The sequence below is a fragment of the Nannospalax galili genome, unplaced genomic scaffold, assembly GCF_000622305.1.
Source record: "Nannospalax galili isolate Female #2095 unplaced genomic scaffold, S.galili_v1.0 scaffold752, whole genome shotgun sequence".
NCBI lineage: Eukaryota > Metazoa > Chordata > Mammalia > Rodentia > Spalacidae > Nannospalax > Nannospalax galili.
The window spans coordinates 1374287-1388816 of NW_008333404.1; the positions used below are offsets into that span (position 1 = coordinate 1374287).

At 43.4% G+C, this 14530-nt stretch overlaps 1 protein-coding gene across 1 annotated transcript in view; it reads right to left on the bottom strand.

Moving 5' to 3' along the window:
- Nucleotides 1-14530, bottom strand: part of Gabpb2 (GA binding protein transcription factor subunit beta 2) — a gene marked incomplete in the record, with an annotated part of 38165 nt that overhangs the window by 590 nt on the left and 23045 nt on the right. The window contains 3 exon segments of the mRNA XM_008828254.3: nucleotides 1-447; nucleotides 598-719; nucleotides 7450-7635. Coding sequence (XP_008826476.1) covers nucleotides 148-447; nucleotides 598-719; nucleotides 7450-7635 — 608 coding nt within the window.

Below are 14530 nucleotides of genomic sequence, written 5' to 3' on the forward strand. Positions count from 1 at the left end.
CATATACAGCCTTCCTGGGCCCAGGCATTGTACCCTGATATAGTTTTCTTCTTAAAGACATTCTTAATTTTTATATATTGCTTGCTCTCTGCATTTTCTTCTTAAAAGGCAAAAGATGAACACAGTGCAAGTTGTGGCCTTTGCATGTTAAGATGAAACAGTTTCTATGGAAATTCCAGTACGAGGCTCTGTGGTCCTTCCTGGCCTAGTCACTTCTGTTCCTCTTCCCTCCCCCTCCCCCTCTGTGACTACTACAGCATCCACCTCAGCGACCTCTTCAACTATGGTAAAATCAACTCCATTTGGCTGCTGTCGAGCTATAGCCTCCAACTTAAGGCGGTACTGTTCTGCCTCCTGCTCTTTCTTTAGGAGCTGGTGTCTGTATTCCTGGGCTCTTCGATTGGCCTCCTGGAGTTGCTGCTGTAATAGTTTTCTTTCACTGCCTTCCTGTAAAGTAAACCAAGTCACCACTGTAAGAATCCCTGGTAACAGGTTATCTAGAAAGTAGACAAAAAGACGTAGTGTTCAGGCCTTAATCACCATGGCTTTTGGTTCCTTCCTCCCCCTTCTCTATACCGCTTAGAAGAATCTCATTACCTTGCTTCCTTCCACACTGTTTGTCATCTCTACCATCCTTGGTCTCTTCATCAGTGACTTTTCTTCTTCTTCCTCTTCAATTATAGTCTCCTCTGCAACCTGACCAGCAGGTACAGTTAGAACTACAAGCCAAAGGACACCCATTGGAGATAATGAATACACAGTAAACAAAGACAATTTGTTTGATTTTAATTTGAAAACAAAATGAGTTTATTGCTTTACTATTTTGGGAATGGGCTCTTGTATGCTAGGGAAGTGTTCTACCACTGAAACATACCCCCAGCCTCCTCTGGTATATTGTTTATAGTATTTCTGGAGTTTAGAATCAACAGGTAAGGCATAGCCCCACAGAGGGAAAAAAGAAAGGACCAGAGGGGCACTAAGAAGAGCTCAGAAAGGAAGGAATCTGCAGCTCAGAACCCAGGCAGGAAACCCCAGGTCTCTGGGATTTAGCCAACCATGGTGGCACATGCCTGTAATCTCAGCACTCAAGAGTCTGAGGTGGGAGAACTGCTTCCAGTTTGAGGTTAGCCTGAGCTACCTGGTGAGTGTCAGGCCAGCCAAGGATATATAGCAAGACTTTTTCCCCAAAACAAAATAAAACATTGAGCTAGGTGTAGGTGTGGTGGCTCATGCCAGTAATTCTAGTATTTGGATGTGGAGGCAGGAGGATTAGGTGTTCAGTGCCATCTTTAGCTACAGAGCAAGTTAGAGACCAACCTGGGTATATATAGAGTCTCTGTCTTGAAGAAGAAAAAATAAAAAAGAGGCAGCCTGGTGTGATGGTGCATGCTTTAATTTAAGCACTCAGGGGCAGAGGCAGGCCGGTCTCTGAGATCAAGGCCAGTCTGGTCTACATTGAGTTCTAGGCCAGTTGGAGCTATGGGGCAATCCTGTCTCAAAAACCAAAGGGGGAAAAAAAAGTCAAGACAAAGCATGGTGCTTACGCCTGTAATCCCAGCACTTAGGAGGCTGAGGCAAGAAAACTGCAGAAAGTCCAAGGCTAGCCTAGGTCACATGATGAGTTTGAGGCCAGGCTGAGCTACAGAGAAAAATATTTTACAAATAATTCCAGCCCCCCCCCCCCAGCTGAGGACTGCTAGCACTCTACCACTGAGCTAAATCCCCAACCCCACAAATAAATTTTTTATAATAATAAAACAACAAAAACTTCTGACTAGGTCAGTACCTATGACCAATTAGCTTATCAATTCTACAGTAATTACCTAAAGGGAGCTGGACATATAGCTCAGTAGTAAAACTAGCACACACAAGATCTTGTATCTAATTAAACAGAATAACAAAAACCAGAACTCAGATGGCTGAGGGGCTGGAGAGATGGCTCAGGGCTTAAGAGTACTGGCTGCTCTTGCAGACCAGGGTTTGATTCCCAGCACCCACATGGTAGCTAAAAACCATCCTTAACTCCAGTTCCAGGGGATCAGATGCCCTTTTCTGACCTCTATAGGCACTGCATGCATGAGTGCACTTACATGCATGCAGGCAATACACTCTTACACATAAAATAAAAATATTAAAACATTAAAAACATAAGATGGCCAAGAAACCTCTCATAAAAGCAGCTATCATCACAGGTGATGTACTATGTATCAGCAACAATAACTAAAATATATTTTATTTAGCTGGATGTGTGTGTACACATCTTTAATCCCAGTGCTTGGGAGGCAGAAGCAGGTGGATCTCTGTGAGATCTAGGCCAGCCTGATCCACATAGTGAGCTCCAGCCAGCTGAGGCTACAGGGAGACCCTGTCTCAAAAAAAATTTTGTATTTGCATATATGTATGTGTGCATATATGTGCATGTGCACATACAGAGACCAGAGGAGGACATTGGATGTCCTTCTCTATCACTCTCCAACTTCTTCCTTTGAGACAGTCTTTCACTGAACATGGTGTTGGGCTGGCAGCCAGCAAGTCCCAGCAGCCCTCCTGTCTCCACCCAGCATAGCACTGGGTTTATAGCTGTCTCCGTGCCTGGCTTTTTAGGTGGATGCTGAGGATTCAAACTCAGGCCTGTGTATTAAGCATTCTTACTGAGACATCTCTCTAGCCCCTAAAACCAATGCTGGGGGTGTAGAGAAACTGGATTATCATCCATAAATTGTTAGTGGGAATATGAAATGGTACAGTCACTATAGTTTATGTAGGAAACATTTAACAGTTTTTGTTGGGTATGGTGGCACATGCCTATAATCTCAGCACTTGGAAGGTAGAGACAGGAGGATCAGGAGTTCAAGGTTAGCCTCTATTATATACAGAGTTTGGGGCTAGCCTGAGCTATTTGAGAACTTTATTTTTGGTCTTCTTGAGAGAAAGGCTCCCTGTAGCCCCAACTGGCCTGGAACTTGTTATGTAGACCAGGCTGGCCTTGAACTCAAGAGATTGGCCTGCTTCTGCCTCCCAAGTGCCAGGATTAAAGGCGTGTGCCAATATGCCCATTTTTTTTTTTTTTTGGTCTTTTTTGAGACAGGGTCTCCCTGTAGCCCCAGCTGTCCTGGAACTCACTATGTAGACCAGGCTGGCCTTGAACTCACAGAGATCTGCCTGCCTCTGCCTCCAGAGTGCTGGGATTAAAGTGTGTGCCACCACCTAGCCCTTTTTTTATTGTTTTTTTTTTTTAACTTTTACAAAAACTTTTTGAGAATTTCATACATGTATATAAGGTGTTTTGATCAAAGCCATGCCCACTCCCTCCCCTCTAACATTCCCCCCTCTGAAGAAGTAACCCTAACATCTAACATCTATTAAATACAAGCTCCCAAATACTTTTGACATTTTTGGCCTTAACAGGCCCAAGGACATTTTGACTTTTAGTTAAGAAACTGGCTACATTTCTTTGGGGTCTTTTTACCCTAACTGCCTAGGCAATTCCTACCTCCTATTCTTATCACAGCATCTTCTGAAGGGGTTACCCAAATTGCCAATAGGGAATTGGGATGCAGACCACTCTGGCTTCTTCTGTGCTGAACAGGGATGCAGGGTGAGGCAATTGGAGTATCCCTTCAGTGGGTCTATCTAAGACTCCCAAATTGCACTATGCCCAGTTTTGAGTCCTTTCTTTCTTTCTTACATATTTTTTTATTTTTATTTTATGCATATGTGTATATTGCCTACAAGCAGGTGAGTGCACCTGTGCCATGCAATGCCCGAGGAGGACAGAAGAGGCTGTTGGATCCCCTGGAAGTAGAGTTATGGACAGTTGTTAGCTGCCAAGTGGGTGCTGGGATTTGAACTTGGGTCTTCTGCCAGAACTGTCAGTGTTCTTAACTGCTAAGCCATCTCTCCAGCCCCCCCCCTTTTTTTTTCTTTTTAGACAGGGTCTCCCTGTAGCCCCAGCTGGCCTGGAACTCACTATATAGACCAGGCTGGCCTCGAATTCACAGAGATCCACCTGCTACTGCCTCCTGAGTGCTGGGACTAAAGGTGTGTACCACCACATCTGGTTGAGACCTTATTTCTTAGAACAAACAAACAAAAAGACTGGGGATGAGGGTTAGTTCATAAAGTGTCTAGCACGCACAAATCTCTGGGATCAATCCCCAGCACCTCATAAATCTTGGCATGGTGGTGCATGCCTTTAATCCCAGCACTTATGAAACCCTGCCACAAAAACAAACAAAAAAAAGTTTAGCAGTGAATAGCAGAAGTTTATTTTCCCAAAGTTCTGAAGGCTAGAAGTCCAAGATCAAGGTGTGGGCAGGGCTGGTTTCTCTGAAGCTTCTCTCCTTGACCTATGGATGGCTACTCTTTGCTGTGCCTTCACATACTGACTCCTAGGTTGTATTTTGTGACTTTCATTCGAGTATTTGTTTACATGAGTGTGCATGTGTTGAGTGCATGTTCATGTGTGTTCATGCATGTAGAGGCCAAAGGTTGATGTCAGGCATCTTCCTCAATTGATTTCCATCTTGTTTTGTGTGCACACACAGGTGGAAGCTAGAAGAAGACATTAAGTGTCCTCCTTTATTATTGTTCTCCATCTCACTCCTTTGAGGCAGGGTCTCTCACTGAGCTCACAATTTGGCTAGATTAGGTAGTCAGCAAGCCCCAGAGATTCTTGACTTCATCTCCCCAGTACTGAAATTTCAAATACATACTACGGCACCTGGCTTTTTATGTGGATGCTGGGGATTTGAACTCAGGTCCTCATGCTTGTATGGCAAGCATTTCAGACCTGCCTGCCTTTCTTTTTTATGGTGCTGGAGACTGCACTTAGGTCCTGAAAATGCCAGGCAAGTGCTCTATCAGTGAACTACCCTGAATCTTGCTCTTGACACTTAACATATTTTGGCAGGCAAGGAATTGTGATGCATCCCAGTAATTCCAACATTTGGGAGCCAAACTCAGAAGGATTACCACATGTTTGAGGTTAGCCTGGTCTGCATAGCAAGTTCCAGGTCCATAAGGGCTGTAAAATAAGACCCTGTCTCAAGAAATAAAACAACAAAAAACCCCAATATATTTTAGAGACAAAACTATACTAATATCTAGGGAATTTACTTGTTTGGGGGGAGCTGGTGGTAATGGGGTCTCATATAGCTCAAGTTGGTTTCAAATTCAACTTCCTGCTTCAGTCTGTCTGGTGCCTCATTGTTTTTATATCTGAATAATATTTCATGGTATAGAGCTACTACATTTTTTTAATCTAGTCCCTACTGAAAAAGTTTAGGCCTGAATTTGCTCTGATCCTCCTGCCTTTGCCTCCTCAGTGTGGCATACTTTTAGCCTTCTTTTTAACTATGAATGCATGGTTGCTGTTTATATTTATTTTTGAGGGGCTGGAGATTTAATTCGGCCTCTCACATGCTAAGCAGGGACTGCATTACTAAGCTGTAACTCTCCCCACTCTTTTTTTTTTTTTTTGGCCGGGGGGAAAAGGAGTAAGAAACAGTCTTGTCATATAGACTTGGTTGGTCTGATACTCCCTATGTAGCCCAGACTGGATTTAAAGTTGAGCAATCCTCCTGCTTTAGCAGGAATTGGCTATGGAGACCAGGCTGTCTCAAACTTGTGGCAATCTCCTGCCTCTGTCTAAAAAAGACACTTAAAACATTTATTTTATCACACTTATTTGTGTGCATGTGTAAGCGTGTGTGCCATGGCACCCATATGGTCAGTGGACAAGTTTTGGGAATTGGTTCTCTCCTACCATGTGGGTTGTGGAGATCGAACTGATGTTGTCAGACTTGATGGCAGGCACTTTTACCCACTGAGCCATTTTGCCAGCTCCTTCAACTTTCATGTTTTTTTTTTTTTTTTTTAATGTGTGTGCGTGCATTGCCTGCATATAGGTAAGTGCACCTATGCCATGCAATGCCTGCAGAAGACAGAAGAAGGCGCTGGACCCCCTGGAACTGGAGTTATGGACAGTTGTTAGCCGCCATGTGGATGCTGAGATTCGAAGCCGGGACTTTTGTAAGAACAGCCAGTGTTCTTAACCACTGAACCATCTCTCCAGCCCTCATGTATTTTTAAGTATAGCAGTAGTTTCTTTTTTGAATGGTTCATATTTTTTCTTCCTGTACTTCCTGCACAGCCTCTTGAATAGCTGGGATGACATGCCTGTAACCACCAGGTACTATTTGTTCTTTTTTAAAAAATAAATTTTTATTATTTTTAATTAAATATGTGTGTCATATGTAGGTATGTCCATGTGTGTGCAAGTGTCCATAGAGACCTGAGGTGTTGGATCCCCTTGGAACTGGAGCTACAGGCAGTTGTAAGCCACCTGACATAGGTGGTGGGAACCAAACTCAGGTCCTCTGTAAGGGCAGTATTTACCTGCTGAGCTATCTATCCAGCCACCCCAGGAGAGGACAATCCCCCTTTGTAAAGACAGGACCTAATATAGCCCAGGATGACCTTGAGCTCTGGATCCTCCTATTTCCACTTTTCTTGTGCTAGGATTACAGGCATGTGCCAACTTACCCAGTTTGTGTGATGCAGGGCATCAAACTTACTGCTTTATGCATGGTGGAAAAGGATTCTACCAATTGAGTTATATCTCCAGGTTTGTTTTGCTTGACAGAGTCTCCCTATAGCCCCAGCTGGCCTGGAACTCACTATGTATACCAGGCTGGCTTCAAACTTACAGATATCTGCCCACCTCTGCCTCCCAAGTGCTGGCATTAAAGGCGTGTACCATCACACTGGGCTATTTTTTTTATTTTTTATATGTATGAGTGTTTTGCTGGCAAGTATGTAACTATGTTAAGTTGTATCATGCAATGCCTGAGGAGGCCAGAAGAGGGCACTGGATTCTCTGGAACTGGTGTTACAGGTGGCTGTGGGTGCTGGGAATCAAACCTGGGTCCTCTGAAAAAAACAGCCAGTGCTCTTAACAGCTGAGCCATCTCTCCAGCCCTGATCTGTTTTCTGATTGGGTTTCCGTTGTCTTTTGAGATGGTCTTTATATAGTACAGGCTGCCTCCATGACCCATGTGCTGATATTGCAGGCAGATTCAGATCACTGGCTCTCATTCACAAATTTTATATGTATTAGAGAAACTAAATTAACCTTTGCAGCCTGGTTACTATTTTTCAGAGATTCTTTTTTGGGGGGGATCTTTTTGAGATAGGAGCCCCAGCTGGCCTGGAGCTCATTTCATAGACCAGGCTGGCCTTGAACTCACAGAGATTCACCTGCCTCTGCCTCCCAAGTGCTGGGATTAAAGGCATGTGCCACCAAGCCCGGCCTTTCAGAGATTCTTTGTCCCATCATTCTCTGGGTTTTTTCCACACTCCTGCTCTGTCCAAATGTCTCATTTTTAGGGGAATATGAAGTATCTAAAATACCTTTAAATAAGCAATTGTCTGGTGGGTGTAACTCACCTTGTTGTCCGTCTTGCATAGTTACAATGAATGGCTGGCCAATGCTTCCAGTAGGGATTGTAGTTTGGATATTACCCAGAGGGACTCCATCAGTTACTATGGTGATGACCCTCTGACCTCCACTCCCCACCACTTGCTGGATTGAAGAATCAAGAGAATTTCCTTCTTCAATTTCTTCTAAATTAGCTAGAGATAACAGATGTAAATTCAAAATGTCAACCATATATATATATATATAGAGCTGGAGTTACAGATGGTTGTTAGCTGCCATGTGGGTGGGAATCGAACTCAGGTCCTCGGCAAGAGGAGTGTTCTAGTTTATTTCTCCATTGCTGTGACAAAACACTCTGACCAATACCAACTTGGGAAGGAAAGGGCTTATTTAGCCTACATCTCCCGGGTCACAGTTCATCACTGAGGGAGCCCAAGGTAGGAACTCAGGGCAGGAACCTGGAGGCAGGAGCTGGAGCACAGGCCATGGAGGAATGCTGCTTACTGGCTTACTCCACTGGCTTGTGCTTAACCTGCTTTCTTATCCAACACAGGTCCACCTGCCCAGGGGTGGCACCACCCACAGCGGGCTGGGCCCTCCCACATCATTCAAAAACCAAGAACATACCCCTCAGATATGGCCACAGGACAGGCCAAAGGAGACAATTCCCCAATTGAGGCTCCCTCAACCCAGGTGTGTCAGGTTGACAACAATCTCTCCAGCTCACAGCAGCCAGTGCTCTTAACTGCTGAGCCATCACAAAGCTCTTTTTTTTTTTTTTTGTAATTGTTGTTTTCTTGGGACAGAGTTTCACTGTCTATAGCTCAGGCTGGCCTCAAACTCACAGCAATCCTCCTGCTTCAGCCTCCTGAGTATTAGAATTATAGGGTCGAGCAAAAAGATGGTATGAATTTTAAGTCTGGGGGGAATATATTTGCATACTATATTCTAAAATGTCTTCATTGAGGTATTAATAGCTTTCAATAATGGTTGATTCTATGGTCCAATGTAGTAGCACACACTTGTAATCACAGCACTAGGGAAACTGAGGTATGGCTATGACCATGAGTTCCAGGCCACCCTGGGCTATATACACAGTGAGATCTCAAGAAAAAACAAACTAAAACCCAAATAACAAAAAAAAAGTAGATAGGTCTTATGCATAAATACATTTTTAAATGCTATTTTGAACAGACTTAAACTTGCTACATATGCCTGTAATCCTATTACTTAGGAGGTGGAGGCAGGAAGATCTGGCGTTCCAGGCTACACAGTGAACTGAGGCTAGCCTAGGTTATAGGAGATCCTGTCTGAAATAAAGAAAACAAAACTATGTACATACTTTAGGGAGAAGTGGAGAGGTGGGGTCAGGGTCTCATGTAGCCCAGCCTGGCTCAAATTCATGAGGATGACCTTGAATCTCTGATTCTCCTGCCTCTACCTCTACTTCACAAATGCTGGAATTCTAGACATGAGTCACCATGCCTGGTTTACATGGTCCTGGTGCTGGAACCCAGGACCTCTCATGCATGTTATCAAGCACAGTACCACCTGAGCTACATCCAAGTCTGAGAGAGAGAGAGAGAGAGAGAGAGAGAGAGAGAGAGAGAGAGACTATCTCAAAGACCAAAAAATTGGAAACAACAAAACAACCCCCCCCAAAAAAAACCCCACAAAAACCCATAAAAAATAAAGAGCACTGACTGCTCTTGCAGAGAACCCAGGTTTGATTCCCAGCACCCACATGGCGGCTACGAACCATCCTTAACTCCAGTTGCAGGGGAATCCGAAGCCCTCTTCTGACCTCTGCCGCACTGCATGACACAGGTACACTCACATACATGCAGGCAATACACTCACACACATAAATTAATAAAAAATAAATAAAAAATGGAAAACCATAAATATTATGACTGAAAGTTGTATTAGATAATCTAATATAACTATCATGCAAGAGATGAAGAAACTAAAGTCCTGAGGGAGTTGTGATTTATCCAAAATTAAAGAGCAAATCAAAAGAATAGTAAGAATAAGCTTAATACAGTGCTTTTCTCCTAATACACTCTACATCACTCACACACATATCTGAGTAAATATCTTTATTAAGGTTAAAGAAAAACAACTAGAATGGGAGGAATGCTCTCATCACCCAAATGTCAATTGGGAAGAAAGAAATCAGAACCATCTGCTTTCATTTATAAAAGAGCAGACTGTCAGAGTTCCAAAAAGATTTAAAGATTGGGGCGGGGCATGGTGGCGCACGCCTTTGATCCTAGCAGTTCAAGGCCACCCTGGTCTACAGAGCAAGTTCTAGGCCAGCTGGGGCTACAGGGAGATCCTGTCTCAAAAAGACCAAAAAAAAAAAAAAAAGAAAGAAAAAGGAAAGAAAAGATTTAGAGACTACTGAGCCCTACCTCTAATTATTTACCACTAGAGATATGATAATATGATATTGAGATATTATAACATTGGTTATAACATGATGTGATTTTAAGGGGCTGGAGAGATGGCTCAGTGGTCAAAAGCACTGGCTGCTCTTGCAGAATACCCAGGTTCGATTCCCAGCACCCACATGGTGCTAACAACCTTCAGTAACTCCAGTTCCAGGGATCCAACACCTCTTCTGACCTCTGCAGGCACTGCATAACACAGGTGCACTTACATGCAGGCAGGCAATACACTTATACACACAAAATAAAAAATAATAGTTTTAAAAAACTTTGTACGTAATCTTTTACTTCTGTAACTGTATGCTATTCTTGGAGCTAAATTATAGATGGGAGGTGCATTAGATCTGCCAACCAGTGTGTCAATTACAAAGTACTGTTCAACTTTGTTTTTTTTCTGTTTGAGAGACAATCTCCCTGCTGTCCCAGTGGACCTAAACTTACTATGTAGACCAGGCTGGCCTTGAACTCACAGAGATCTGCCTGCCTCTGCCTCCCGAGTACTGGGATTAAAGGTGTGCACCACCACACCCAGCCCTAATATTAATTTTTTTATAAATAGAAAATGTGGAAAGTAAACTTTACAGTATGAATTATGGTACTGAGAATATCCACTAGCCAGGTGTGGTAGCACATGCCTATAATACTAGCCCTTAAGAGGCTGAGGCAGAAGAAAATGAGTTTGGAGAAAGCCTGGGGTACAAGCAAAGACCCACCTCAACATTTCTCTCCTCCTCCCCTCAAAATCCAGTAAAATGATAAACTTATGATATTTTCTGTGAGAATATTTTGTGATATTATTTTTGTGTGTATGTGTGGGGGTGTTTGTGGACATGTGTATGCACACTTGTAGATGTCAACCTTGGGTGCTTTTTTCACTCTCCACTTTACTTTTTGAGACTGGGTCTCTCAAGCTCACCAATTTGGCTAGACTGGCCAGCCAGCAAGCCCCAGGAATCCTCCCGTCTCCACTGAGATTACAGGCATGTGCTGCTCTGCCTGGCTTTAAAGGATGCTGGGAATTGAATTCTGGTTCTCACACTTGTGTGGCAAGAACTTTACCAACTTTATCATTTCCCCAGCCCCACTTAATTTTGTTTAGTTTTGTTTTTTTTAGAGACAGGGTGTCTCAGTAGCCCCAGGTGGTCTGGAATGTGCTATGTAGACCAGGCTGGTCTCACAGAGATTCACCTGCTTCTGCCTCCCAAGTGCTGGGGGCATGCACCCTGACATCTGGCTTAAAAGACTTATTTTTTTGTTGACCCTCCTCCTGGTGGCCCACACCTTTGATTTCAGTTCTCAGGATGCAGGGGCCAGCCTAGTGTTCTATATAGCAAGTTCCAGACCAGTCAGGGCTGCATAGTGTGACCCTATCTCACAAAGGAAAACTTCTAAAAAATTGTATGTCTGTGTCTCTGTTTGCATACCAACTACGTGCAGGTGCCCACAGAGGTCAAAAAAGGCTGTAGGGTCCGTTGGAGATGGAGGCTAGAGTTACAAGTGGTTGTGAGTCACCTGACAAGGGTGCTAGGAACTGAACATTGGTTCTCTGGAAGAATACAAAGCACTCCAAGTGCTGAGCCAGCTCCCCAGCCCATAAAAAGATTTTTTTGAGACAAGTTCATATGTAGCCTAAGCTGGCCCCAAACTCTTGATCCTCTTGCCTCAATCTCCCCAGTGTTAGGATTACAGGTATGTGCCACCATACCCAGCTATTTAATTTTTAAAAATTAAGTATGGGTGTGTGAGCACAGGTGCAAAAATGCCATGGTGCATGTGTGGCAGATCAGGGTAACTTTTTATTTTATTATTTTTATTTTTTATGTGTATGCATGTATTGCCTGTGTGTAGGTAAGTGCACCTGTGTCGTGCAATGCCCACGGAGGTCAGAAGAGGCTGTCGGATCCCCTGGGACTGGAGTTACGGACAGTTGTTAGCTACCATGTGGGTGCTGGGGTTCAAACCCGGGTCTTCTGCAAGAACAACCAGCATTCTTAACCGCTAAGCCATCTCTCCAGCCCCAGCTTTTTAGAAGTTGTTTCTCTCCTTTCACTTTATATTTACTTTTTATTTTATTTTGGTCTTTTTGAGACAGGGTCTCTCTGTAGCCACAGCTGGCCTGGAACTAAGTAGACCAGGTTGGCCTTGAACTCACAGTGACCCACCTGCCTCTGCCTCCCGAGTGTTGGGATTAAAGGTTTATTTTTATTTTATGTGTATGAGTGTATTGTATACACTTCATGTATGCAAGGTGCACCCATGTCATGCAATGCCCGTAGAAGTCAGAAGAGGGTGTCAAATTCTCCTGGAACCAAAGATACACATGGTTGTTAGCTGCTGGGAGTTATGTTTTTTAGTTGTGGGTGCTCAGAATTGAACCTGGGTCCTCTGCAAGAGCAGCCAATGGTCTTAACCCCTGAGCCATCTCTCTAGTGCCCTTTTATCTTGTTTTTGAAGCTTAGTCCCTCTTGTTTCTGCTGCTGCACTGTGTACTCCAGGCTAGTTGTCCTGTGAGCTTCTGGCTGATTTTGTCTCTGCCTGCCACCTCACAGTAGGAGTGCTGGGGTTACAGATACTTCTAGCTTGCTATGTGGGTTAGGAATCAAACTCAGGTTGTCAGATTTGAGGGACAAGTGCTTTTACCTGCTGAGCAGCATCTCTCCAGAACACCTGCTAGTTAATTCTTCTTTCTTTCTTTTTGGGCTAGTTAATTCTTTAAAATACTACTGTTTGCTGGGAAACAAAAAGTTTACAATTTCAGACAAGAACATCCTTTAGCCTAATTGAGTAGTACACACCCTGAAGTTGTTTTACAATCCTTCTTCGGTCTTTTATCTGTATTGATTAAGCACTGGCTAAGTCAATCAGACAGAGAGGGATGGCTAACTAGAGCTGCTTTATGAGTAGAATGAAGCAATATGAGGTCAGCTCTATTATGATGGTTTAGCTATTTCAACTTTCATTTGTCAACACAGACAAATGGTCTGCCAACTGCTACAGGACAAACACCATCTTGGCCTAAAGGAACCAAGCAGAGAATCTTATCCTAAGTATGTTCAATTTACTTACCATTTTAGATCAGGATATCGAGAATTCCAATAGCTATGACTAATATGTGGATGGTCTTGAACCCAGGCCCTTTTGTGTGCTAGGCAAGTGTTCCACCACTGAGAGCCCCCCAGTAAGCCTTTTTTTCAATATTGGAGATTGAAGCTAGGCCTTATGCATGCTCCACCACTTAGCCACATCCATACCCAGCCCTCTTTTATTATTTTTTTTTCTTTTTAAGATCTATTTTAGCTTTAATTAGGGGGGGAAGGGGAGCATATGTACACATGAGTGTGGATGCTTGCTGAGGCCAAATTGGATCCTCTGGAACTGAAATTACAAGCAGTTGTGAGCCACCCAACATGGGTGCTAGGAACCAAACTTGGGACATCTAGAAGAGTATGGGCTTTTATCACTAGGCCACCTCTCCAGCAACTTTGAATTTTGACATAGGTCTCACTAGGTTTCCCTACGTTTTATAAAAATATTTTTTATTATTATTTAAGTATGATGTGTGTGCTTTTATGTGTCCCATACATAAGAGTAAACTTTCTGGAGTGAGTTCTCCATTTCCACCTTTATCTGGGCTCTGGGTATTGAACTCAAGTCACCAGCTCTACATGGCAAGCACTTTATCCACAGAGTCATTGTGCTGGCCCTTGGCCTTGATTTTTTTTTTTTTTAAACTTTAAAAAAAATTATTTATTTTTTATTTTATGTGTATGTGTGTATTACCTACATGTAGGTAAGTGCACCCATGTTGTGCAATACCCATGGAGGTCAGAAAAGGCTGTAGGATTCCCTGGGACTGGAGTTACAGATAGTTGTTAGCTGTTATGTGGGTGCTGGGATTTGAACCCGAGTCTTCTGCAAGAACATTCAGTGTTCTTAACTGCTGAGCCATCTCTCCAGCCCTGATTATTTTTTTTTCAAAGAAAAATTTACTTACTTTTTAAGTGTTTTGTGTGCATGTAAGTGCACCATATACGTGCAATGCACATGGATGCCAGAAGACAGCATTAGATCCCCTGGAACTGGAGTTAAGGATGTTGTTAGCTGCCATGTGGATGCTGGAAACTGAACCTGAGTCCTCTGCAAGAGCAGCCAGTGCTCTTAACTGCTAAGCCATCTCTCACTGTTCCTTCCCCCCTTTAAATTTAATTAATTAATTAATTAATTAATGTGTATGACTCTTTTGTGTTCATGTATGTAAGTGTACCATGTAAATGCAGTACCCATGGAGGCTAGAAGTGGGTATTGGATCCCCTGGAACTGTAATTACAGATGGCTTTCAGCTGCCATGTGGGTGCTGGAAACTGAACGCAGGTCCTCTGCAAGAGCAACCAGTGCTCTTAACCGTTGAGTCATTTCTCCAGCCCCTGACCTTGAAATTTTAATTCTCCTATCTCAGTCTCCTGAGTAGCTCGAATTATAGGTCTTAGCCAAAAGGCCTGGCTTTGTTATTTTGTGTGTGTGTGTGTGTCTTTTAGAGACAGGGTCTCCCTATAGCCCCAGCTGGCCTAGAACTCGCTGGCCTTGAACTCACAAAGATCTGCCTGCCTCTGCCTCCCAAGTGCTGGGATTAAATTTGTAT